Source organism: Oryzias latipes, chromosome 22, assembly GCF_053564925.1.
Source record: "Oryzias latipes strain Hd-rR chromosome 22, Olatipes_Hd-rR_3.1".
Taxonomy (NCBI): domain Eukaryota; kingdom Metazoa; phylum Chordata; class Actinopteri; order Beloniformes; family Adrianichthyidae; genus Oryzias; species Oryzias latipes.
The window spans coordinates 21,075,383-21,101,148 of NC_136258.1; the positions used below are offsets into that span (position 1 = coordinate 21,075,383).

General features: G+C 39.3%; 3 protein-coding genes across 7 annotated transcripts in view; 2 read left to right on the top strand and 1 right to left on the bottom strand.

Moving 5' to 3' along the window:
* The first annotated feature begins 222 nt into the window (after positions 1 to 222).
* On the top strand, positions 223 to 10,969 carry grhl3 (grainyhead-like transcription factor 3). The gene is made up of 15 exons (XM_023951850.2): positions 223 to 3,105; positions 4,410 to 4,575; positions 4,656 to 4,720; positions 5,443 to 5,671; positions 5,785 to 6,024; positions 6,542 to 6,653; positions 6,758 to 6,852; positions 7,214 to 7,372; positions 7,454 to 7,529; positions 7,619 to 7,743; positions 8,542 to 8,567; positions 8,658 to 8,743; positions 8,833 to 8,918; positions 9,029 to 9,093; positions 10,042 to 10,969. The coding sequence occupies exons 1-15, from the start codon at positions 3,089 to 3,091 to the stop codon at positions 10,154 to 10,156; spliced, it is 1,662 nt and encodes a 553-aa protein (XP_023807618.1). The 5' UTR covers positions 223 to 3,088; the 3' UTR covers positions 10,157 to 10,969.
* A 348-nt stretch (positions 10,970 to 11,317) lies between these two features.
* cldn23l (claudin 23-like) lies at positions 11,318 to 15,985 on the top strand. 2 transcript variants are annotated; one of them, XM_020713501.3, is made up of 3 exons: positions 11,318 to 11,504; positions 13,603 to 13,676; positions 13,761 to 15,985. In XM_020713501.3, exon 3 carries the CDS (start codon positions 13,773 to 13,775, stop codon positions 14,520 to 14,522), a length of 750 nt encoding a protein of 249 aa, XP_020569160.1. In that variant the 5' UTR covers positions 11,318 to 11,504; positions 13,603 to 13,676; positions 13,761 to 13,772; the 3' UTR covers positions 14,523 to 15,985. The 2 variants fall into 2 exon arrangements, with proteins under 2 accessions (XP_020569160.1, XP_020569161.1); XM_020713502.3 differs by having other exon boundaries at positions 13,603 to 13,660.
* Positions 15,986 to 16,682: 697 nt separating this feature from the next.
* cnksr1 (connector enhancer of kinase suppressor of Ras 1) overlaps positions 16,683 to 25,766 on the bottom strand; it is a 31,842-nt gene continuing 22,758 nt past the window's right edge. For 3 of the 4 annotated variants that reach the window (XM_004082506.5, XM_078940604.1, XM_078940603.1), the window contains exons 10-21: positions 25,643 to 25,758; positions 24,702 to 24,847; positions 22,663 to 22,793; positions 22,525 to 22,558; positions 19,990 to 20,165; positions 19,793 to 19,866; positions 19,433 to 19,504; positions 19,277 to 19,347; positions 18,732 to 18,793; positions 18,527 to 18,614; positions 18,128 to 18,309; positions 16,683 to 17,878 (exon numbers count right to left, since the gene is read on the bottom strand). In XM_004082506.5, the coding sequence (XP_004082554.1) occupies positions 17,450 to 17,878; positions 18,128 to 18,309; positions 18,527 to 18,614; positions 18,732 to 18,793; positions 19,277 to 19,347; positions 19,433 to 19,504; positions 19,793 to 19,866; positions 19,990 to 20,165; positions 22,525 to 22,558; positions 22,663 to 22,793; positions 24,702 to 24,847; positions 25,643 to 25,758 (1,581 nt within the window). In that variant the 3' untranslated portion in view covers positions 16,683 to 17,449. The remainder of the gene's footprint in view (positions 17,879 to 18,127; positions 18,310 to 18,526; positions 18,615 to 18,731; positions 18,794 to 19,276; positions 19,348 to 19,432; positions 19,505 to 19,792; positions 19,867 to 19,989; positions 20,166 to 22,524; positions 22,559 to 22,662; positions 22,794 to 24,701; positions 24,848 to 25,642; positions 25,759 to 25,766) is intronic. The other variant, XM_078940605.1, reaches the window with a different exon arrangement.

The window sequence follows — 25,766 nt, forward strand, 5'->3', positions numbered from 1 at the left end:
ATGATTTTTGTTTGGTTGGTGTGAGTGATTGCTTGCCAATTTGTCCTGTTGGATTACGCAGAATGCTTGGCTTCACTTTGAAGGGACGTTTTAGTGCTCAGCCTCCCTTTCTTTTAGTAATTAATGCAGCCCAATTGTGAAACTTTTTTAAGCATTTTTTGCAGTAATTTTCCACCATTTTCATTTTTGTCCTTGTTGTATGCACACACACTGCAATCTTAATTTTTTTTTTTTTTTTTTTTTTTTACTTTTAAGTAGACTCTAAAATAAGTTGGAAGTGGTTTAGTGAATATTTGCATTATTCTGCATCTGCATCTGCATTTTTGGGTAAAAACAGAAAGAAATGTGTCATGTATATTTCGTCCTGGACCAAAAAATAACAATGCATTACCAACAACAGTATACTTTTATACAACTCACCCTGCAAAGTGAACAATTCTGAGTTTTATTTAAACATTGGTTTCATTTGTTTTTACTGTGAATGTGTGGATTAACTGGGGATTCTCTGCGGCGAGCAGACATTTTTGTGGTTATTGAAGAAAACCAAAGCAAAGGGTGTTTATGAGAACAGAAAATGAATGCAAATACTCCTTAATACTCCTGAAACCACAGTTGCTCAAATGAAATTCAATACTTTCATGCGAAAGGCAAGGGTAACACCATGAGGAACTGCATTGCAGCAACCAGCTTGTGCTGCGGTTCACTTCCTGAAGAACTCGGTTGAATTATAAAATAGATAATTGAATAAACATCTGAGTTATTTCATAATTGTGACACTCACTGTCATAAAATGACATAAAATGGAAACACTTTGACAGTTGAGAAAAATTCAAAATTGCATTATTTTACTATCCATCCATCTTCTTCTGCTCATCCGGGTAAGGGCCGCGGGGGCAGAAAAAGATACCCAGATTTCCCTTGCCCCGGCCACTTCCTCCAGCTCCTCTGGGGTGACCCAAAGACGTTACCAGGCCAGCCTGTCCTGGGTCTTTTCCGGGGCCTGACCCAGTGGGACATGCCCAGAACACTTGCCCAGGAAGAATCCAGGAAGCATCCAGAACAGATGCCCAAGCCACCTGAACAGGCTTCTTTCAATGTGGAGGAGGATTATTTTATTCATTTATTTTATTCATTTATTTTCATTTCCATGAGACAAACAAAACAAAATATTTTACACAAGATCTTGTGTTTTGGAAATAAAAGGGAACAGAGAGAAAAAAACTTTTTTTTTTCTGTCCCTTAAAGATTTAAAAAGTACTATATATTAAAAAAAATCCTGCTATTTAGCATACAGATGCTTGTGGTTTACATTAAAGCATTCAGTATAGAATAGCACAGACACTGGCAGGTTTGTATCTTATTTCTGAATTCGGGTACAGGGAATTAAACAAAAAGGGTCAGTGGTTGTATTTTTGCAGCAATTCTTTTATAACTTAAGTTTTGTTTTGTAGATTGTTCCATATTCTGAATTAAAACATATCTTGTTTATAGTCCAACAACGAATTGTAGTTAAAGGATTGTGGGTTGACTTGAGAAATATTAGAGGAATTATAATAAGTACAAATAAACGTATGACAAGATTAAATAATCTGATATTTTCATGATTTATTTTACAGCAACAATGGTGTAAAGATGATGACCTACATCCCATTTTTCATGATCTGTCAAATATTAGTGTTTTTTCTTTTTTGTGCCAGCTCCAAGAAAAAGAGGAAGTACATTCTTGTGAAAAAGTTTTCTTTCCCTTTCTTTGTCTCCTCATGAAATCACATTTGCTCTTGGGGACTTTGTACATTTGAAATTTTCTGCAAGGGCGTGGTTGAGTGTGTGGGCAATCTGTGCAGCACGCACCCAAATTTGTGAGCATGCCAGATTCCCTCAGGGGTCAGGCTTCAGCATACGTGAACTAAAATACAAACTGTCACTAGAGCCACCCTTTCAGCCCCAGTTGATTAAATGCTTTTTGCTAAGGGGCTGGTATCAGACATTTCCTACTTGGGAAGTTTCTAGCAGCTGGATGTGGCGTTCAAGATTTTCTGCAGAAAGTGATTCAGTTTGCTAAATCACTGTGAAAGAGTATATTTAATCATGCAGTAATCAACACATCTGTTTCCATTCCTTTCTTCCCTTCCTCTACCTGGGCAAAGTCAGACTTTAAATGGAAACTCACGAATCTCTTCAGCATGCAGGTCAGTGTCTTCTCTGATGACTGCCGCAGAATAAGTGTGTTGTAGTTTTTTTTAACTCTGTTCATTTTCAATATAGTTCAGGCAGTTATGCTACAGCTTGGATTGTTTTAAAATGCTAAACTGATTTTATTACTGCAAGTGAAAACATGAGACTTATAAAGAGGTTTAAATCCTAAAGGGAATATTGTTGTGCTGCAGCAAAAGAAATCACTTGAGCTGGCAAAAAAAGGTCAGTGTGCAATGTGGTTTTATTTTGAAAATCTTTTAATGTCATGTATAAGTTAACTTTGTTTTGCATAAAATTTCTTAATTTTCAGTCTTTGCAAAATGTAGAAAATCAAAACACAAACATAAATTAAATGCTTCAATTTGTCAAGTTGACTTTAACAGGAAGTTTGACATTCTGCTGCAGTCGCCACCAGAGAGTGAAGAAACCAAAACTTACATGGGAATTGAAAGAAGAGGGGAGGAGATGATACTAAAAAAGCTATTAACATGTTAAAGCTAAGTCTCTTCCTTTTCTAGTCCTTCTCTCAGAGTCATTATCAAAGTTATCACTCCTCAAAGACCCCCCCCTTCTCAATCCTTCATCTCAATAATGTTATTCAAAACACTCCTGCCTCACATTGTCATGCAAAGTGAGTTTGCTGCACACTGTCATGTTCTTGCAGGCAAGTTTCCCCCCACCTGTCCTATCAGACACCTGTTGCACACCTCTCAGCCAATCAGGGGCAAGGCAGAAGAACTGCTCTTCACAATATAAGTTTTGGCCCTGAGAAGAGGGAATCATTCCACTTGACTCATCGCTGTGTCATTCTGTCTCTTTGACTGACACGGAGAAAGAGGCACATAAAAGTTGAACCTAAAGGGGACTTTTCTGACAGATCTGGACGGGAGACATGACCAAGGAGACCGAGTAAGTCCTTCTTTTTGTTTTTCTATTTAAACTTTAGTTATGACAAACACTTTAAATGTGTTTTTTTTATATTTGTTTCTTTCAATCTCAGCCTTGCTTTCCTTTTTTCAGATAAAACTTGACATAGCACAGTTAATGGATCATTTAAGATTTAAGTCTGGTGGATAGAAAGCCCCCTCAAACCTTTATTGCAACGAGACCCCCATGTGAAACTGCTCAGCTTTTTTAAAGGGGCCGTTTTACAGTGAAAAATGATATGGACAGCAGTGACACACACAAAAACACAGCCAGTGTTGGATCGGTGCACGTAGAGGGGGGTCTGTTTCAGCTTGTTTTGTCCCTAACCCAGGGGCCACGGAGCATGAAATGAGGATCTCCTCTGGAGGTGTTAGACAGACACAGAGGGCTCTGGCAGTATTGAATTGTGGTGAAATCTAAGAAAGGAGCCCACCTTTGTGCTGTCTGAGCAAAGCAATGACTTTTGCTGGTCTGTGAGTTCACCTTAAAATGACTTATGGTTTTAAGGCTGTGCGGTGTGACAGGTGCATCTGAACAGGTGTAAGAGTTTCAGTTATAACCTAAGGAAAACAAACCGTGTGCTTTTCATGCTTAAATATTAACACCCTGTAATCAACTATGTTTTGGTTCTGCTGTGGCCATGAATGCTTGTGGTCTTTGCTTCCTGTCAGCACATTGAACTGTTTATCCAGGCTAAACTGCAGCTATTTGTTCCTCAGACACTTCAGACGTAGTCTAACAGGAGCTTATCCCAGCAGGCTTTGTGTTTACAGTTCTGTGTTTCTGTTAGTCTTTCCAAACAAATCAGATCCTCTGAATCCTGGGCAGTGATTTTTTTTTTTTTCTTCAGCTGAAATGGAAAACCAGAGCTCGTCCCGCTGACAGTTGTTAGTTTCTGTTTGCGGAGACAGAGAATCTTGTCATCTCCAATGCAATCTGTGCAAACAAGGGGTTTATCCCGGTTTCAGCTGTGAGCATTTGAAAAGAAATAAAAAACAGAAAATACCTGCATCTGCATGCATGTTTGTGCATTTTAAAAACCTTTTATTAATGTAGCCCCTAATGACTCTAACTAAGCCCTGTGGTTTTGCAATCGAAACCTTCCATGCTAAAAGGCAAGTATGTGCAGTCTCCCCAGGCTAAGGCACTGCCGTACACAAACTCCTGCTTACCGGTATTTTTGCTCAATTACACCATGGCTGAAATGTGTCAGAAATGCTTTTAAAAGTAATCACTTGTGAGAAAAAAAACGTGTTGCTCTAAACTAAGCTGTCTCTTTATTTTAGGACTCTTGGATTGGTCTTTAAAAGCGAGAACTTTAGCTTCAATCCCTATATAATGGACGCCTGGTCCTACCTGGACAACTCTGGAACTGACCCCAGTTTCTCCAAAACCAAACTTCATTCAGGGGACAACCTGGCAGCCCTCACAATGCTCCAGGAGCACTGCAGGGTAAATAACCAAGAAAAAGTACTTCAAAGAAGCAAACCTCTTTTTTTTAGTTTTTACAACTCTTATTTGCTTCTTTTCAGAACCAGAAAGAGCAGAAAGCTGCAGTATTCAACCGCAATGGCAACGTGTGCAAGCCAATAGAGAGGTAAGCTGTCATTTCATCAACACAGCTGATAGGTTGCAGCTTCAAAATGCTTCCCACTGTGTATCAGTAAAATTGTGACTTTTTTCAGGATTTTACAACAAAAATTTAATTTTACACCACAAAATACTGCTTAGGGCTTTTAAAAAAGTTTGATTTAAAGTTCCAATCATTGTTATTTGTAATCACTCAGCAAAATTTATGAGAACAGTAATTAAAAAGAGAAAGGCAGGACTTTGGGAGGTCATAAACTCATGAGTGGGTAATCCTTTGCTCAAACAGAGCCTCTGAGATTATTGTCTACTCCTCCAGTTCTCCCATTCAGCCACCTTTTCTCCATCATCAGCCTCTTCTCTGAGAGAGTTTCACAACAGGAGGACAAACGGTTGTTTTCCTACTTTCTGTCCTTTCTGTTTGGGGCTCAGTGTTGTCCCCTCAAACATTTTCTGAGGAGAAACTCAAACACAAAGACGGTTTTGAAAAAAAAGGCCGGATTAAGAAACAAATAGTTCCCACCCAGACTCAAGCCGTGTTTTTGCAGTAGCAAATGAGACACAATAAGTGCTTTAACTGACGTGAGCATTTGCGCAGGCAGCAACCATGCTTCTGTATGTTTAAATCACCACAGTCACGCTTAAGTTGTAAGTTTGCTTGGCCTGTTGGTAAAAGCACTGCCTTTGCAAAGTTTGATTGTCACACTTTGTCCCATTTTTCTGTTTCTGCAGCCATCTGGCAAACGCAAACGAACTCCTGTCCATGACCCACGCACAGGAAGTTCTGGCACCAAAGCAGATCACCTCCATCCCCATATCTGCCCCTGCTACCTCAGACACCTACGCCACACTGACCAGTGTTGTGACAGACAACTTTGACAAACAGGAGCTCAACCACATCTTTGATTCTTTGCTGCAGAAGTGGCCAGAAACTGGATCTTTCACTGATCCAAGTGCTGAGGTGAGGTCAATTTAATGAAAGCTTGGATATGAGTCTGGCAAAGTCAATTTTGTTATTTTTTAAAATCAACATTATGACACAGTTGTGACTAATTTTCTCTGTGTGGATATCAGCCTCTTCCGTACGGCAATCCATTTCCTGGTAACAACGCCAGCCCCGTCTACTCAGCCTCTTACACCAGCTCCCCGGCAGAAAGGTTCAGGAACGAGTTTCAGTTTACGCTCGGAGCTCCTGCAGCTTCCCTTCACAAGCCCGGGGAGCTTCCAATGGTGTACCTGAACAAAGGCCAGTTCTACCCCATCACTCTGCAGGGGGGGGACAATAACTCCGGCCACACTGCCACTAAAGTCAAGGTGAGTCTTTAGGACTTAAAAGTGTTTCTCCAAAGTGTTTTGTTTGTGTTTGTGCGTGACGTAAAACTGTGACTGTCGTTGAGGTTTCAAAAAACAGTCCCTCCCATGGAGCCAGGTCCTTGAGTGACTAATTCCCTGCTTACACCCAGTACACTAGGCTTGTCCCAAAGACAGTGTCCTTCCCTGAATAATTTATTCCTGAGGCAGGTTGATGAGGTCAGAGCGAGGCTCAGCTAAGCCAAAAAAAAAAAAAAAAGAGGAGTGGATTAGGTGGGGAAAAAAGGTGTGGTGCTTCTTACACTCTATTTCTCTTTGTTATAAAAGGATATGAACATACACAAACACATGTTAGCTCCTTGCAAATAATTGATGACAGTTCTGGAGAAAAGAAGGATTTAGAGTGACGAGTGAAACAAATGGGTATTTAAAGAAGTATTGGTCATTTGGGAAATGTAAGCAGGTACAAAGAATATGGTCCATGTGAACCACATAAGGAGCTGTTGTTTTTCTACTCCAGACCGTAGTGATGGCTGTGTTTGAGAACGACAAAAGCCCAGAAATGCAGCTCCGCTTCTGGAATCACTGGCATGCACGTCAACCAACCGTTAAGCAGAGGGTCATTGACATCGGTATGTTTTTCACTTACCAAAATGAACACTGAAAGCCACAATTATCCCAATCTAATGCAAAAACCAGACAGGAGAATTCATTTCCCCCCCGTTTTTGTTTACAGCTGACTACAAAGAGGTGTTCAGCGGCATTAGCAACATCGAAGAGGTGGCTTTCAACGCGCTGTCGTTTGTGTGGAACCCCAACGAGGAAGCAAAGGTAAATAGAAGTTGCAACAACCCCAAGGAGTGACTAAAAGTAGGACTAAAAGAACAGGTGGAACTTTTACTGGTAGAGAAAAGAAAGCTGGTTAAAGGAAGAAGAGAGCAAAGGGAGTGGTTGATGAAGGAAGGAATTCAAGAAATGTGTTTGTCCCTTAGGGCTTTGTCACCTCATCAGATGAAAGCCACAAGGGCTTAGGAGAGTCAAATGTTAGATGGCTCAGTAAAGCCACTGTTGAATGGATCAGATGGAAGTCGTTTTTTTTGTTGTTGTAGAGGAAATCTCAAATTTTATGAGTTATGATGATAAAAAAATACAATGTGTGATTTGTGTCTTTTTCTTTTTCTTTGCTCTTCAGATTTACATTGGAATCAACTCCCTCAGCACAGACTTCTCCTCTCAGAAAGGAGTGAAAGGTCTGCCTCTAAACCTTCAGATTGACACCTATGACTTCAGTTCAGGAGCCAACCAGCTGATCCACAGAGCTGCCTGCCAGGTCAAGATTTTCTGTGATAAGGTAGGTCATTTGCTTCACTAGTCCTCGTGCACAAACAAAGAAAAAGTGCATGTCTATAACTTGTGTTTTTTGTTACTGTAGGGTGCAGAGAGGAAGATGCGAGATGAAGAGAAGAAAAGATCCAAGAGAAGGGGAAAGACCGTTAATGATGCAAACAGTAAGTAATATACATGTGTTCTTGACTGTTTCCTCTTAGATTTAAAGAGGTCAAGAGATAAATTATTGTTGAATCTTTTGTTTTGCTAGCTTCCAAGTTGTTAGTGAGCAGCTCGGTTGGAAACGAGTGCACCTTCTTCAAGACCCTGGATGACCACGTCATCCAGCCAGTTCTCTTCATTCCTGAGACACACCTCTCCAGCTTGCAGCGCATCGTAAGTTCCTCTAACCGCACCGCTATTTGCTCTCCTCCATGCATTCATCCCTGTAGGCACCAGGACAGGCACAAGCAAGGCAGGAAAATGGTGGGAAAGTATGCAGTGGGGAAGGTGGGCCAAAAGCCAAAGGTGGGAAGGGGGTGTTACTTAAAGAGACGAGATGATGAGAGGCGAAACGCAGACTTCAGATCAGATGAACTAATTGGAGTCGAAACCAGACTCATGTTCAAGTTGCTGCAGATGCCAACACTAAGCCACGGTGTCTTGCGTGAAAGCACACCAACATAAAGAAACATTTCACACCTGATCCCCAACACGCAGCCCTCACACACTCAGTGTCTATCAATCAACACAGTTGTTGAGAGAGGGGGCTGTTTGGACAGGCCAGCTTTCCCACACTTTCTCTTCTTGTGAATGTGCACAAAGCAGCAAAGTAATGCTGGATCATGAAGAAATATTACCGCAGGGAACACATTTGAATTCAAACTAATTTTAGAAAATTATAAGTCCTGATTGTCAGTCGGTAGACCCAAAAGGTAACCAAATAATAAACAAGGAGACAGCTTCTATTGGCTACTGTGATTAGATGTAAGTGGGTGTCATATCTCCTTCTTTCCATCAGTGTCCACATGTCTGTGGCTCTGTCAGAAGTCATGGGAAATGCAGGTTTAAAGCAATGATAAGATTCCTTTTTTAGGACACCACACAATAGCGGAGAGGGGGACATTAAGCAACGTCTTTTATCAGAGATGTTGAATCTAATCAGATTTCTGGTCTCCACTTGTCTCATTCTAGGTCACTCCCATGGATGACATTGACAGGTGAGGATTATTAAAGATTAAATTAAATTTAGTGATTATTAATTAGAAGTTGACATGCGGCAGTTGTCTAATGTAATTTTTTTTTTTTAGGAGTTCTCTGAAGAGGATGTATCCAGACAGAGAGCAGAGCAGCTCTCCACCCAACAAACAGCCACGAAAAGACGACTCACAAAGAGGTAGCTTGAATGTTTTTAAGCAGGATTTATAAAGATTGCATCAGAAAGCAATTGTCATCTCTAATTCTTTTATTTTTCTGCCACATAAGTTCTGATCTACGTGAGGACAGGCACAGAGGAGGTGTTTGACGCACTCATGCTCAGCTCTCCCACAGTCTACGGCCTTCGAGAAGCTGTACGTGTCCCCGATCAGCCATTTCCATTTTCTTCTGTATTTCCCAGAAGTTTCTCAACTTTCTTTCTGTAAGAGATCTTGACAGCTGTCATATATCCTTCCTTCCTCAGATTTCAGAAAAGTACAGCATGCAAAAAGACACCATTGGGAAAATCTACAAAAAATGCAAGAGAGGGTGAGTTGTCTTCCACCTGTTCTTTCTTTCATCTTTTGTTGTCCAACTGTCTAAACACACAAATCACATTTTGGGTTAGTAACTTAGACAACTGCGTGCTTTTTTAAAGCATTAATCTCATCAACCCTAAAGCAAACACATGCTGACAGACTGGTTAGCTGGCTCCACCCACTGGAATGTGCTAATTGAAGCCTTTCCAAAGGAAAATTATGAACATAGGTCCTGGAGATGAGTCATTTTATTGGTGTTCCTCTTATTGTTTCTGTAACTCCATCTTTAACTGCATCAGGAAGTTGTGTAAAGAGATGCTCTTTCATGATTAAGATCTTAGAAAAGTAGGTACAAGTTCCCTGAGAACTATAAAACATGGCTGAGAGTTGAAAAATATAAACTTTTGACATTTTTTAGAGAGCATGTTGTCACTTTTTTGTACCGGTATATTGGAAAACGTAAGCACTTAAAGATCAAATCAGTTTGGACTGTTGCTACTTTTTAGTTTTAACTTAAATAGAGTTCTTAAACTCGAGATAGTCTGGGCCTCTTCCTCCATGACATCAGCTCTTAGGGCTTGTTGATTGGCCCACAGAAGCTGGAGAACTTTGCGTGATTTTCCTGCCACTCTGTTAGCGATGGCTGGAGTGGGAGCAGCTAAGCTGACAGGTTGGGTTGCATTCCCGCTGCAGGTCCCTCCCTCCTCTTTTGGTCTTGTCTTTAATCAGCCCTGTCCCTGCAGGCAGAATGCATGAGCTATTGGTTAGTTCAGGCGTAAAGGCCTTAAAGTCTCTTTGGTTGGCTGTGTAGGCAGACAGTGATCCAGTTTATCCAGGTTATGACCTTTAGCAATGTAAAACGTGGACAAAAAAGTTTTTTGCCCCCCCCTTAATGTTGCACCATTTTCTTGATTTCACTTCCATCCCCTCACTGCCTGTTTGCTCATCTTCCCTGCAGGATCTTTGTAAACATGGACAACAACATCATTGAACACTACACCAACCAGCTGGCTTTTCAAATCGAGATCTCTGAGGTCAGCGGTCAGTTCCAAGTCACCCTCGTTGAAGTATAAACCCAATTCTTCTGAAGGATCAAGCACACAGCTGCCTGTCATGATCATCAGCAGAAGCACTGCCCTCTCAGGGACTATCAAAGCTGTGGACTCTGCCAAAACCAGGAAGGGAACTGGGCCGAACAGATATCTTTGAATTTTAAGAATTTAGAAAAACATGTTAATATTTGACATCTAATTAAGCCCAGTTGTTTTGTTGTTCGAATTTTAATATTTTATTACAAGCAATTATGACAAGACTGTAAATATCGTAAATAGATTTTAATATGACAGTGTTTTATGATCTAGCATATCTCTTTTTCTACAAATTAGAATGAATTTCAACATTTTTAGAGCAAGCAGTTTTTTTTTTAGAATATAATTCTTGCTGCTTTTAATGTACTCGTCATTTCTCCAACAAATCTATTTGTGCATTTTTTATGCCCACATTCTTGTTTTTTTACTATACCAAGAGAAACCTCCTGTTTGTTTCATGACTAAAACTGCCCAATAGCCAGGTTGCATTCAGAAACGTGTAAAGTCAGACATTTCCACCGATTAAACCACATATGAATTAGTATTGGCCATTTAGCCCAAAGCTTTGGACATTTCCTGTGGGTACCCCAGAAACCCCGAGGCCAGCCAGAAGACCTCCATAGCATGCATGTGCACGTGTGTGGAAAACAACCAGGATTTCAGCTCATTTTTAAAGCAGTGCATCATTTCAAAGTCAAAATGTATCCGTGTTATATTTCATTTTTATGCCATTTGTTGTACCGCTAATGTTGGTCACAAATGTCCCCTTTTTTATGAAAAATAAAAACTGATAAAGAATGCAAGGTTTTCTATTTGTTTCAGTTACGACACACTATGATCACTACAAAGAAAACAATGTCTAGTCTTGTTTTTACGACGTGCATATCAAAAATAGAAGAGAAGATGATGCTGTTTTTATCAAATTAAAGTGTTTCTATGAAAAGGTTACAGAAAGCTGCCTAAATCAACAGTTTACCATAGAAATCGTGTTGATTTAAGGGTTATAGCCACCCAGAGTGGTCCAGCTCACCTCTTCTCCTTATTTACTGACATAGGAAGGCAGAGCAGTCTGAGAGAGGCACACTTGCAGGGAAGGAGAGTCAGTGGAGCACGCAGACAGGCAAAAGGGGAGACAGACGCTGGGGGAGAAACAAAGACAGGAGAAAGCAGGAGCATCGGTACAAACAGGGAGGGAGGATGAAAAGAGAAGAAAGAGGTCGCAGGAACGATGAAGAGGTGGATGCATCATCTGTTGACAGAAGACAGAAACATGGGCTTTCAGCGGAGAGCAGACAGCAGCCTGCGGTAAGAGGCGCGCTATCCCTCCTGAATGGTAAGTGACTGAAGGAATATGTGAGTTGTTGGTTCATGCAGCTGTTGTTTTATTTTTAATTCATCTGCATTTTTCTAATCATTTTCCATTGAGGGTCATCATCACTCTAGATGTTTCTATACGTCTGTCATACACCAAAACATCTGTCTTTCTATTCTGCAGCATTAGCTCTGGGTCAATCAGAGGATAAACACAAGTCTGAATATAAAATTTAAAAAAAAAAAAAAAATTAAGGAATAATTTAAAAAATGATAAAAATATATAGACAATCATTGCAAAATACGTTAATAAGTTAAATTTGATGTTTAAAGGACTAAAGTGGATGCTAAGTTAGATATCTCTTTCTCGTCACGCTAGAAAAAGAGGAAAGAACTATCAAACATGATGCACAACTGGAGGTATGCTTTTGGCTATGCTCCCCTGACTCTCAAAATCCCAACATGCACTGTCATGGAAAATTTCTACTCTTTTGTGCTCCAACAATGTGTTATCTTTTTTTTTTGTTATGTCATGGCTAGTGAGCAGTTGAATTTTTTTCAGACTGACACCTGTTGTGATCTTCAAGATAAATCTTCCAAATTAAAAATAAATTTTAGGAGGATTCATTCTTCTACTAAATGAAATAAACTCAGTGACAACTTTGGAAGAAATCGTTTTCCAATAATTTCGTCCACAACATTACCTTATGTTGTATTGTAATTTTAAAAAACCAGCTCTCTTGTTTTCTTTGCATATTGTGACCTCTGCAGACTTGCATGTAACCTTTCAGCACAGTTTGCACTAATTACTGTGATTAGGGGAGAGGTTAAGAGGGCTTCATTCTGTGTTCATGTCACCGTGTAACCCTTGTGCTATCCTAGGCACTTTAACATTAGGAGTTGGGTCATCTGACCCACTAGACAGTGCATTGAACCTTTTTTCTTCAATGATTTGTGATCTTCACTGGTGTCCATGGATTACATGATCTTTCCACCTTTATCCACCTTGGTCATGGTAGGGAGAACACGTCAATGTAAGGGTGGGGTCACCTAAGATAGCACAAGGGTTTTTAAAAATGTAATTTTTAATGTATTTCTTTACTTTCCTTTTTTTACAGGAAGGGTATCCCCTAAGAAAATGTAACAGAACTCTTGTCAAAAACTGATAAAACAAAACAAAACCCGACTCATCTTCTCTATAGAGAATAGCTAAAAAAAGAGTGTGTGTATGAAAGGTCGAAACATTTTAACCTCTTGTGGGAATACTTCTTCATTTAACACAAGGGTTAAATCAGGCCTTAAGTGCCTTTTTTTTTTTTTGCAGTACCACATAATTTAAAAAGAAAATTTGTCACATGGTGGCTAGGATGAACAAGTTTTTTACTTTGTCTGCATGACGCCAATTTTGCCTTTCAGTGCGTTTGTTTGACAGGAACGATTATCGATTGTTGTTGCATGACTCACCCAGTTTTGTCCCCTCTCTGGAGGACATACTTGCTTCCTTTCTCTGATCTACGGCACAGAGGAGGTGCACATTCAACTGAGACATTCACCTGATGTAACTGTCATTTATGGTCTTTTAACAGACCCTTTTTGTACAGAGCCACTTATCGGATTCTTTCATCCCAAGGATAATATATGGCTAAGTCCCCCAAGGACACTTTCAAGTCTGGGATTTGAACATCCGACAGGACACTGATCCACTGTCCCTTCTGAATAAATTCTTCCAGTATAAATTCTGTCCATCCGTCATCAAGCATTTAGAGTCAGGTCCTTCCTAAGCAAACATGGCGGAACCAGAGCATGCCGTGTTTGCAAACACAGTTGCAGAGATCTTATGATTAACACAGCTTCGCATACACACACTGTCACGTCGACACTGGGCAGGTTATCGTATCCTAGCAACAGAGGTAGACATTGAACGTTTTTGCAGGCTAATGCACTTCACGATTGTTTTGTTCCTCTCCTTTTTTCTGCCACTTTGACCCATCGCCGCATCATTAAGTCTGTCTGAAGCGCAGGCTGAGGGGATTTTTGATGAGCTTATATTGTTGTGATTTCTCTGCTGATTCTTTTTCTGTTTTCAGCATCATGAAAGTCTTATTGTCTCTGTTTTGCAGAGTGAATTCACGTGTTTTCGCAGAGTGGCATCCACCAGCGTCCAACTAAGGAAGAAAAGTACCAACCCCTGACTGTAGACATCCTAAATGTTCCATAGCATTAGAAGATAGTATTTTTTTTTTTGGATGGAAAATAATTCAGTTCCATGTCTTAACAGTTTTCAAGAATCATGCAAACTCCAGCTTCTATGGTGATGGGGATTGTTTTTTCCCCCTTGGGACTGGTCCTCGTCTTCACAGCAGCCATCACCCCTCAGTGGAGGGAAGGCCACGCTCGTCTGACCGTGTCGGGGACTGGGTCTTTTCTTCGAGCAGGAGCAAAAGGTCAAAGGACGGGTGGGCGGTCTGGATCGGCAGAGGTGCTGCTCCTGCGCTCCGATGGGCTGTGGGAGAGCTGCATGCAGGTGGAGCACTCTGATCTGAGACAGTGCTGGCCTGTCACTGGACCATATCAACGAGATCCCTGCGTTCGACTGGCACAGGGTCTGGTGCTCACCTCCTTGTTCCTGTGCGGCATTGGGATCGTTCTGGCGTGCATCGGGGTCAGGTGCTGGATGGATCTCCCCTTGAGAGGGGTGGCTGCCTCAGGTGGGGTTTTGGTGGTGATTGCAGGGCTGCTGAGCCTCAGTGCATTAGGGGTTTACACCCATAACCTGAAAAGACTCGGGACTGATCCAAGCCAAAGAATCAGTAACCCTAAGCTTCCCCAGCTCAGCCTGCATCCAGCCGGCTCCCTTTACTTTGGTTGGCTGGGTTCATGTCTACAGGTGGTGGGAGGAACCGCTCTGCTGTTTTGTTTTAAGCAACCAAGGTGCCCAACATGTCCGTCCCGGCCAGAACAAACTGTCTGTCCCGCTTGTCGCTCATGTCCAGAAATTACCAGCAAAACAGACATGGACGTGTACGAGGTCAGCTGTTAGAACATTAAAGTAAAGTTTGTAAAAAGATGTACATCTGTAAAAAATGGATGCACCCATCCGGCCAAATGAGAAAACAAATATTAATATGTATATGACTTCATCACTAGATAACAATTCTAACTTTGTGCCAGAGAATGAAAGCAGAGGATAAGTAGAAAAATTAAAAAAAAAAGATCAAAGTTAAAGAGAAAGTTTTGGAAACTCCTTTCGTTTAAATAAAGTGTGTCATAAAATACAATTTTTATTTAATTTAAAGTTTTTTGTCTTTTACAGAAAAATAACTTTTTCATGTCTTTGTGACCAACAAGGATATTTTCTTTAAAGTTAGAATTTTCAAAACACTTTTAAATCGCAATTTGAAAAGTAAAATGACCTGGATGTTTCATACGGAAAGATTTTTATTGGGGCTGTCATTTGGTTACATTTAGAATTTGTAGATTAATTACAAACTAATTACATACTTTTAGCTTTTTATTAGGGTACTTGAAAAAGCCTATTTTTTTGTGTCTATTTTACACACACAAAAGGTAGAAGACATGATGCCTTATACAACACATATTTATTTTTGTAGCACAAAACAGAAACCTGAATAAAAACCAGCTGAAAGCATGACAATTTTTAAGCTCAGACCTCAACGAATTGATGCAGTAAAATTGACACAATAAATAAATAATGTCAGGCTTCCAAACTGAAAGTTACAATTTTTCAGGTTGGCCATTTAAAGTCCACTTAACGCACTAAACATACATTTTCAGTACATAAATGTTTTGCCCATATGAATAGAGGCATGCTACAGTGATGCCAGAAAAACTAAATAACAGACAACTAGGCTTCTTTGATGTTTATTGTTCTTACTTTCTTTCTTCTATGATCCGAGATAATTTAGCACCTTTAACGCCTGCAAACTGTTTAATCTCTTCAACAAAAAGACGATCAAAGCTGTAGGTGAGCATATCTGAACATGAAGACGATGTTTTAAAGACAAAGCAGGAGGCAAAGTCTGCTGCAGCGCCAAAAAACTTGTTCTTTTGACCCGCTGGTAACTTTGATACATTTGATCATGCAGGTAGTCCTGAATGGACTCCATTGTTCTAAAATGTTGTGTTTTTAACTGTATTTATGGGTCTTGTTAACTTTTGAAAACCAATAGTGATGCTTAAAGGATATTTGCTGTTCTTATGTTGTATTCCTGTGTAGAAAGCTCTCCTACAGTTATGCAATTTAGTAAAGTTGACTGCTCTACTTTTGATGCTATTGATAAACTATAGGATTTTCTTAAAAAAAAATCTACTCTAGAGATCATTACATTTTAATTTCAGAATAGACTAAACTGTTGTTAACAGGTCTATTTTAGTCAATTCTACAGCAAATATGCATCAGACTACTTCTGCTTTGTAATTTCCTTAATTTGGCATTTACCTGAAAGCAATTCATGAGTGGGAATAAATTCATGCGTCAAGGTTTAATAAAGGAGGTTTTATTTGATCAACATTACGGTCGTGATATTTCAACTGCAAGATTGAGTGTTTTTGTTGGAAAAATGAGTTAAATCCACATTAAATGGTGTTATTGTAAAGTTTTGTGCGTCCAAATAAAATATATGAAAAAAACAGCGGAAGGTTGGCTGCTGCGTCATACTTTCAAGGGGTTATCAACAATAAAAAACAGACAAAAGTGTTTCCAGGTGAGATATTTACAAGTCATTCATCAAATACAAAAAAACGTTAAGACAGACTGATAACTATTCTGTGTCACACGTGTATCACCAGATCAGCCTATGGTTGAAATTCTGTGTTAACAATCAATTGAGAGGCTGAGGTGACGTCTCAAGGCGCCTCAGACAAGGTCGCCGCAGTTGAGTCGAGGTCGCCTCATGACCTGATTAGAAATCAGTTGTGATTGCTATCTAGTTAAGTCAACAAATTGGCGAATGAATAGTTCAGCAGATAACAAAGGATTTCAGGGAGTGACTGACAGCGAGCGACATCTGAAAACCCACAGCACCATGCAGGTGAGCCGGCGGAATGACGGTAAAGGTTAAGAAAATAAAGTGTTACTGGAATAAAAGGTGGGAGAAAGTGAAACCAAAAAAGGTGCAGATATTTCAAGTGATCTACAATCTACAGTCCATTATTTTAAAAAGGAATAAAAAAAGAAATCTTTACATTCTCACACATTTTTTATTTTTACAGAAGCTTTGAAATCAGTCTGTTTGCCATTCCTCAACAAGTCTGGGTTTGGCCATGTTGTTGAACGTACTACATATGAAAATATTCATCATAAAAAAATAAAAATACTTATGGTAGATAGAGTTGATGTGTGGCCTGTTGCCTACTTGATGTAAAAGCAAGTAAATCAGAAGAAGGGATTTATAAAAACATTTGCACATCTGGGGGGAAATGAAGGATTTTCAGATCCTAAAAAAAAAAATGACGTCCATAACAGCCTTAGCCAAATCTTTCTCTAAACAACCTGTCACTGACACTGTCTACATGCACGTCAATTAAAAGAAAGTTAAATAAACAAATGCAAATCATTTTTAAGATGTATCTATTTTACAAGTAAATAGAAAGCATTACTTACAATAGATATACTTACTGAATTCCAGCAGAAGTCCAGCTATTTAGATTTTAAGACCAACTCCAAATGTTTATTAATACATGCTAACCTCTGATCCGCACTTGGTAGATTATTCTTTTTTTTTTTCCATCTGTAAACTGGTTATAAGTTTATCATCTACAAAAGATGAAAAAAGTCGTGGAGGATTTTTTTTTTTTGTTACTTGATTCAAGCTTTAAAATAGAGGCAGCTCCAAGTGACCTTTTAGCAGAAATCCGTCACACAAATTTCTGCAAACAGCCCCTGTTCATTTGACTTTGATGAACTAAGACAAATGCAACTACTACTGCTTCTACTGCTATGCAGTCTTAGATGTAGAAGTAATGTTCAGCAGGTTCGCCGGCCTTTGTTATTTCCCCCACTTCTTTGTTTATCGACTCCTTCAACGATCCCAAAGACAGTTCCAGCACCGGGCTCATCTCTGCACCCGTACAGTCCTCCGGGATCTCCATGAGAACATCAGAAAGCTCCGCATCGACAAGCTGCTCACCATCAGTCAGGCTGATTCTGCATGCTCCTGCTGTTTCCTTAGCAACAGTTTCCAAGGTAACCTCCTCAGTGGGCGTGACCTCTACCGGGGCAGCATCAACTTCTGCTGTAGAGGTTTGGGGAGCAGCCGTTTTAGCAATTTCTTGAAACAGGTCTTCGTTTTCCTCCTTCCACTGACGGTACTTGGACCCTGTCAAATTGCTGTCGTCCAGGATGTTACTGATCAGCTGCAGCTCCGCTTCTCTGGCCTACAAAAAAAGAACTTCAGCTGCTAAATTTGACCACAAATTACTTAGAAAGTTGCTTTTTTGTTGTTTGTTTTTTTCTATAATCCTGAAGAATAACACCATGGGTAAATGATCCTAGAATAAATATGTTAATTAAAAGTGACTAAAAATAATTCAATCTCAATTCTGAAAACCCTCAAACATTCTGTCAAAGGGCCAATCACATTTGGTACTTGTGTTCAACCAAACTGCCCCACCCCCCTTCCTTACCTTCAGAGTACTTTTTAAAGTCCTGAGTTTATGGGCCTTTTCATTGATAACAGGATTCTTGCTGCGGCGAATAAAGGACCTCCTGAAGTGGTCATGGGTAATCGGCTGCTCGTGACCAATCAGAGAAACTCCTCCTTCTTTCAAGTTGTTCAACATTATGCCCATCTCATCCACTGAGCCACCTTAGGCAGAAGAGACAACAAAGTTAGAGCGTATAATAAAGAATATATAAAGCATTTAACACAAATATGTTTTGACATTTTCTGCAAATGTTGGGCAAAATCTTCTTAAGTGAAAACACAAAAAAATGATTGCAAGTCACTAAATATTAAAATCACATATGGATTCAGGTGGTTCCTGCTAAAAATCCGAGAGTAAAACAGACAATCGAAGCCATACTTGTTCCTTTGCTGTCCTCTGCTGGCGAACTCAATAATGGAACCCTGCTGGACTTCTTCGGTCGAGGCAGAGTGCTGACCTGCAGCTTCTGACGAGCAAAAGGGGTAAAAGTGGTCACATCAGAGCTCACAGAGGAATCTTTCCTGAAAATTCGATATATAAATAAGATATGGTAATTTATGGGAGATCGTTTTATGGTGCTGACCTTATTTTTTCTGCCTGATGAAGGAGACGATTCACCTTCTGACTCAGTTTCACTGTAGCATTCTGAAGAAAGCCAGCAAACACGTTGAAAATAAGTTTCTTTTATATTTTTTTTAATTAATTACTGTCAGGTTTTCAAAGCAGTATTCATTGTGTGTGGAGGTCATAGGGTGTGTGTGTCAACGGAAGGGAAGGGGAAAGAGCTGGAGTGGAAAGAGCAAAGGTAAATTTTACTTTGAGATACTCAAAGCATGATGACTTTTTATAAATGATAATAATAATAAAAAGTTTGATTTCATTTGAAATATTAATGTATCCTGCAATGAGAAATGAGTCCTTCTCTTTGAGATACAGCTAAATTAGGCTGATGCTTCAGTTTGACTGGACCAGGAGTTACAATTACAGAGGAAAAACAGCTTGATTTTATTTTCATATAATGTACATTCACAATGAAAATATATTTTGGCCTAATAAAATAAATTACACATTTCTGTTTAATATAGATTTTTTAAAGTTTTCAAAAATAAAAAATAGAATGTTTCCGACCTTCTTCTCTTTCTGCTGCTCTCTGTGATTTTTTGTCATTCTGTTTCGCGGTCACTATGCTGTTGATCCACCTGAAATGATTTTTAAAAAAACGTGAAAAACTGTGATAAGAAAAGGAAATAAGACTTAAATTTATAAAAATGTTCTATCACTTACTTGCTAATGTCTGTCACATCATCAACAGCAAAGGTGAAGTTCTGAAATTTTTTGTGTCTCAGCTGAAAAACACTAGAGAGGAGATGAGGGGGAGATACAATAATATAAACATAAAATGCTATAATTTTATAGATAAACAGAAACACATGGACACTCCCACTTTGTCAGACATTACAGATAACCATAAAAAGATGACTGAAGATTTTCAGAATAATGTAAGAGAGACATTTTTTTCATACTCTGTGGAATTCTGGACACAAAAAAAGAATCTGTACACTCGCACAAAAGGTTTCTCCTTTACCAATAAACTAATAAATCACCATAATTTTTAAAATTCTTTCATCTTGACGTGTTACTTACTATTTTCTGCCGTGTTCTCGACCGCTCTCTAAAGTGTAGCTGGCTACATTGACGAGGCCTTCAGCCTTCAGCTCCTGAGAAAAAAATGGACAAAAATGTATCATCAGGGTCAGATATAAAAGTATGAGACTTAAAAAAAAAGAAAATATTCGTTTTATGCTATGTAAAAGAAAAACAGTTAAACATTTTTTTCTCACCTGTGGGCTGGTATACCAGTAAAGGCTTGACCCCTTGAGGACAAACCAGAAACGCTGCCACTTCTGGGAAGTAAAGATGGAGCTCTCCTTTTTTTTCTTCCAGAGCCAGCCATCACAGTCAGGGTGATCCAATTCTCGACAGGACACTCGGCGCCGGCTTAAAGCTGTGGTCATTCCTTGAAAGGAGGAAAATGAGAAGAAACTCAACCTCGGAAGACCTTACGAGTCTAAATGCACATTTTTTCATCTCAAACTTTTACATAAAAGCAGACCTACTATTCTGATTCCTACTTTAACCTTGATAGTTTTTAAGGAATTCTAATTAATAATTATTTTAATTCCACCATAAACACTCACTCTGTGTTTTTGCAGTTTTTTAAACTTGTTCTTGATGAATTTTTCTGATGATGGAGGATATATATATATATAAAAAAAGTCAAGCTTAAAATTGCACTTCTCAGTATTTCTTTATTCAAATCACTGTGAATCAGAAGAAGACAAAAAAAAGGCCATAATTAATAATTATTTTAATTCCACCATAAAGACTCACTCTGTGTTTTTGCAGTTTTTTAACTTGTTCTTGATGAATTTTTCTGATGATGGAGGATATATATACCGTAATTTCCGGACTACAAGCCGCTACTTTTTTCCTGCGCTTACAGCCTTGCGGCTTATTCAGTGACGCGGCTAATTTATGGATTTAATTAGCGGTAGCCATGTGCGTACTTTCGAACTCAGTGAAAAGTTTGAATTCCTTATCTAACACCAAGCACAAGGCATTTATATTCAACACACCTCTAAGCAGCCAAACAGCATGGACTTGACTTCAGGTCTTAGACACTTCAGTCATGGTTCAACAAAATGAAACACGCATGCCCGGCCGCATCCCAGAATCCTTTGGGGCCATTAGACCCAACGTGCACCAGATCGCCGCTACAATATGATGAAGCTTTCAAGTTAAAAGCAATCGTTAAAAGCAGCGTAAAAAAGTCCACCGTCACCAACGGGTTTGGAAAAGCCGGTTTGCTGCGTGACGGAGAGAACAGCGCATGGAGTGAATTTACACTCCATTTACGGTTTCTAAGGAAACCGTAAAAGCGGAATTTTGCTTTGAAAAACTCACAGCCTCCGTGTGAGCTGGAGACATCTTCTCCTGCTGCTCTTATAGAGCTGCGGGGCCGATGGCAGTCTGAAGGCTCCCACACGAAACAACGCATCCGCCCCTCATACACAAAACGTACAGTATTAAGTCCGATTGCTTTGCACAGAAACGATTTGCTCCGTCCACCGGCGCAACGGGGACGAAGTGCTCCTCCCTGAAGCCGCCCTGGCCAGAGGTGTCGGAGTAGATAGGAAGGGGAGACAAGGAGCGCGCGGGGCGGGAGCGGAGCGCGGAGGCGTCTGCGGAGTGCAGAGGCTTCTGAATTCTGACGCACGCGCCGCACTGAGGCGCGCGTATCGCGCTGAGGCGCGCGCTTTTCAGTCGCCGCTGCTGTATTTTACCGGTGTGTTTTTTAACCAGCCCTGTTACTCCCATAACGCTGCCGCGACACAAGCGGAAGGAGAGCTGTACCCGTTCACCCCTCCATGCACTGCTGATACTCATTCTTAAACACGTACAACAGTATGGCGAGCCGGGCATTGGCCCCGCCTTTAGCCCCTAAGACTCATGGGAAATGTGGAATCGCGGATGTAAATTTCCTCATCATAACTGAGGGTTGTAATATTGATTGTATGGTTACTGTTTGTAATTTTATGTATGATACCTAGATTGTCAATAAGTAAAAAAAAAATGAAATAAAAACACCATAACTGAGGAACTTGTGAACAGAATAGAGGTCCATGATGTTTGACAGATGTCGATACACTCAAATACATGAGCCAGGGGCAAAGCTGGCACCACCCACAATGTGCTAATGAATTGCACTCACTCTGGAATGCTGGCCGTGATCTGTCAGGATGACAATATCGCCTAACACATGTGCGGCTTGCGGCTTGTACTCTGACGCGGCTTTTCTATGTATAAAACTAATTAAACACGTGAAAATGGGTGGGTGCGGCTTGTAATCGGGTGCGCTTTGTAGTCCGGAATTTACGGTATATATAAAAAAAGTCAAGCTTAAAATTGCACTTCTCAGTATTTCTTTATTCAAATCAGTGTGAATCAGAAGAAGACAAAAAAAGGCCATTTGAAAAAAGAAAATATTTGTGATGTAGAAAATATGCTTAGCTGGCTGCATGCTCACTGCTTTAAACTTTCAACAATGACAAGGGGAAGTGGGGCGGCGTTGCTCCGCACCAGTAGTCCCATCCACAAATCTGAGAGAATTTCTAACAAACCTTTGCTGCTCTACGGAAAACTACATCATAGAAAATGACACAGGGTTTTTGATTTTGATTAAAAATGGCCCAATCATAATTAAAAGACCACTGGGAACGCTTTTAAAATAGTTCAATGTGGGTTTTTAAACTGATATTAGATGTAATAGAAGGGTTTTATTAAAATTTTAGTTGTAGAAATCTCACAAACCTTACCTTTAAATGAGATTTTCTTAGTCTCTTTGTTTGCCTGGAAAGAAAACCAGACAACTGAATTTATAATCTATAAATTCCACAAAGTGTCATTGAACTAAATGGAAAAAGTGTGATGATGATCCTTCATCGTTCCCTTACCGTGTGTCCCACCATATCAGGGCAGGAGCTGAAGTCTTTGAGTTTTTGAGGTGAAGGGCTTCTTCGTGAGGGGGAGCGGTCTCTCCGGAGGCTCGGGGACAGCCTCAGGTTTTCAAAACTCCCAAACACCCCTGAGAAACAGAATGTATGAAGCACAGAACTGTGACATCACAGCTAACATGACTTCACTAAAAAGACACATTTGTGTCCGTGATAGCCCTTTTACACAAACAGCACTTAAGAAATGCCATCAATGTGCGTTGTGATCATTCTGAATAGAAAGACCTTTTATGAACAGAGGCATCATTTTTAACCTGAAGCTAAAAAGGCTGTTATTATAAAAGTTTCTCTTGTACCAACCTGCCTGCAGTAAAAACCCAAAACTCCTTCTTAGTCCACAGACCTTTGTCCTTTCCAAGAAATAGATCTTTACGGTTTTATTTTTACTTTATTCAATTATTATCTGTTCATCTGATATCAACAAATGCCTCTCTGGCTATAAAAATTACTTATAGACTTGTTTTTGCTTGTTTTCTTCTCATTAAAAAAGTAAGATTATCGAATGTAAAGCAAAACAATTTAATGCAAGAACGTATAATATAAAAAAATAACAATGTAGAACACAATGTACAATAATAATAGTGATACAACTTATAAAAGATTAGGAATTATTTTTTAGGAGCCTAAACTAGAGCGACTTGAAGAGAACTACTGAGAAACATGAGCAACATAAAGAAGAGTCAATATGTATCCACAAAACTTCTATCTTTACCATATTCTGAATATTATATTAAATAATATTCTTTTAAATGTGTTAACAAGTGCTGGAGCAACAAGAATATACATGTTTGAATATTGGCGGCAGGTGGCGTCAGGACACAACACAATATTTCCCAATAACAACTCTCCTCCAGCCAGGAAACTACCCATTATGCATCTGTGCAGATTATATTGCATAATATTTTAAACTGAAGTCAATATAGTGGGAGGTATTTAACAAGTAGTGGCACGAAGCTTGTTAGCTTGCCGTGAATTAATAGGAGACTAAGGAAAAAGGGCTCAAAAATTCAAAACTTGACAGGAAAATAAAATCCTGGATGACCATAATTTGGCAAAAATAATTTAAAAACTCTGTGACAGACTGGCGAACTGTCCAGGGTGTCCCCTGCCTTCGCCCACAAGTGGACGGGATGGGCTCCGGCAGCCCCGTGACCCCGAAAGGGATAAAACGGCAGAAAATGAATGAATTAATGAATTTAAAGACACAAGAAGCCCTTTTCTACCTCTTTTTATTGACAATATGGCATTTAGATAATTCACTGACCTGAAAGAAAAGACAATTTTGAGCCGATTTAAAAAATTAGACAGACCTGGCAACCAATACAGGCATATAATTCTATTTCATTTTAAACAATCTGTTATTTATTGTAGATAAAGAATCTGACCTAATAAATATAACCTACTGGAAATTAGTTTATATCTAAGGAAATGTAAATAGGTAAATATGACTACATGCAGTATCTCCAGTCCAGTTTTTTCACAATCTCTGAATTCCATACTTAAATTATCTACAGTGTACTCTTTTACTTCTATTGCTTTTTAAAAAAAAATATTCTATGAAGGTAAACATAACTGTGTGAACAAAGTATATTAGAGTGTGGACTGGAGCTCCTAGAAAGCACTTTGTGCAGCAAAGTTTATATGCAAAGTGCTTTGCTGTACACATAAAGCTGTTTGATTAATAAAGTTTTTCTGCAGGCCCTTTATAGTTTAGGCCTACCTTTGTTTTTTTTAAAGCAGATCTACAGGCTGTTAAACAGTGGAATATAGAAGATAATATAGAAGATAATTGTAGTTTCATTTTTATGAACATGAATTCTAATAAAACTATTTCTCTAAAGTTTTTTCTCACTAAAATCAGTTCATATTTTAATCTAATAACAAATTTAAATAAAGTTACATAGCAAGTAAGTCCATAAATAAGGATTGTTTTCGCAAATAATTACCTAGTGGAAGCACTGGTGTAGGTGGTTTCGTACCTTTGGCTGCTGGGGGAGAAAGTCTCTCTTGCTGGCTATAAATTGAAGTTTCACTTGTTCTTCTCTCGAGTTCGTTGTCAGAAAACACCTCGGACTCTTCCTGTCCCATAGGCTGCTGCTGAACCGCTGGCCCATAAACGGCTCGCCTGGGGAAAGTAATAGGACAAAATTAATCAGGAGCACTTACCGGTGTTCCATTCAAGTGCCTAAGAGAAGCAAGAACAGCTCAGATGTGTGATTAAAATAAATGCTGCAGCTGACATTAAGACTAAAATGATAAAGCATGCAACAATATAATTATGAGAAAACCCCATAAGGAACTTTGACCAGAGCAGTTCGAAAGTCCTAAGATTAAAAATCTGCGGCTAAAAGAGGCCAAAATTGACATAAAATATGAATCTGAACATGAAACTTTTGTGGTCTAAGACACAAATATGACAGAATTTCTGTAAAGGATCATGACCCACCCTCACCATCATTTCCCATCACATTTTTTTTTTAATCAAATTTGGTTTGTGGATGCACCCAAAGGAGTAAATGGAATTTGCAGTGTGATGTCCTCAAAAACCTATTACATTTAGGCCTGCTTTAAAGGTCCGGAAATGTGTGGGATATTCTGATTTAGCCAAGAGGCCTGCGTTTAAAGTAAACCAAAGGTTCTGGTCATGTAATATACAGTCTTATGCTCTCCAATTTTGCCATTTGTCTAAATAACCTTGTTTCATTAGAGACCGACTTTAATGAAAAATGCGTTGTTAGTGTTAAAACATGTTTTTGGGAAATTTTTCTAATGATAAAAGACATACAAAAAGAAAATTAAGTTTAAAATTGCATTTCTGATTATTTCTTTATTCAAATCATTGTGAATAAGGAGCAGACAGAAGTCATGTTTTATTCATGTTACAGTAATTAACATTTTTGTAAAAATTCTGTACTTTTACCTAAAAGACAAGGACCTGACAGAAGCTGCAACTCTCTCAAATATGGAGTGTCTTGGATTCTCCTCCTCGTCGGCCCTTTCTTCTTCTTCGTCTGGCTTCTCCCTCTCGTCCTCCGTCTAAGAAC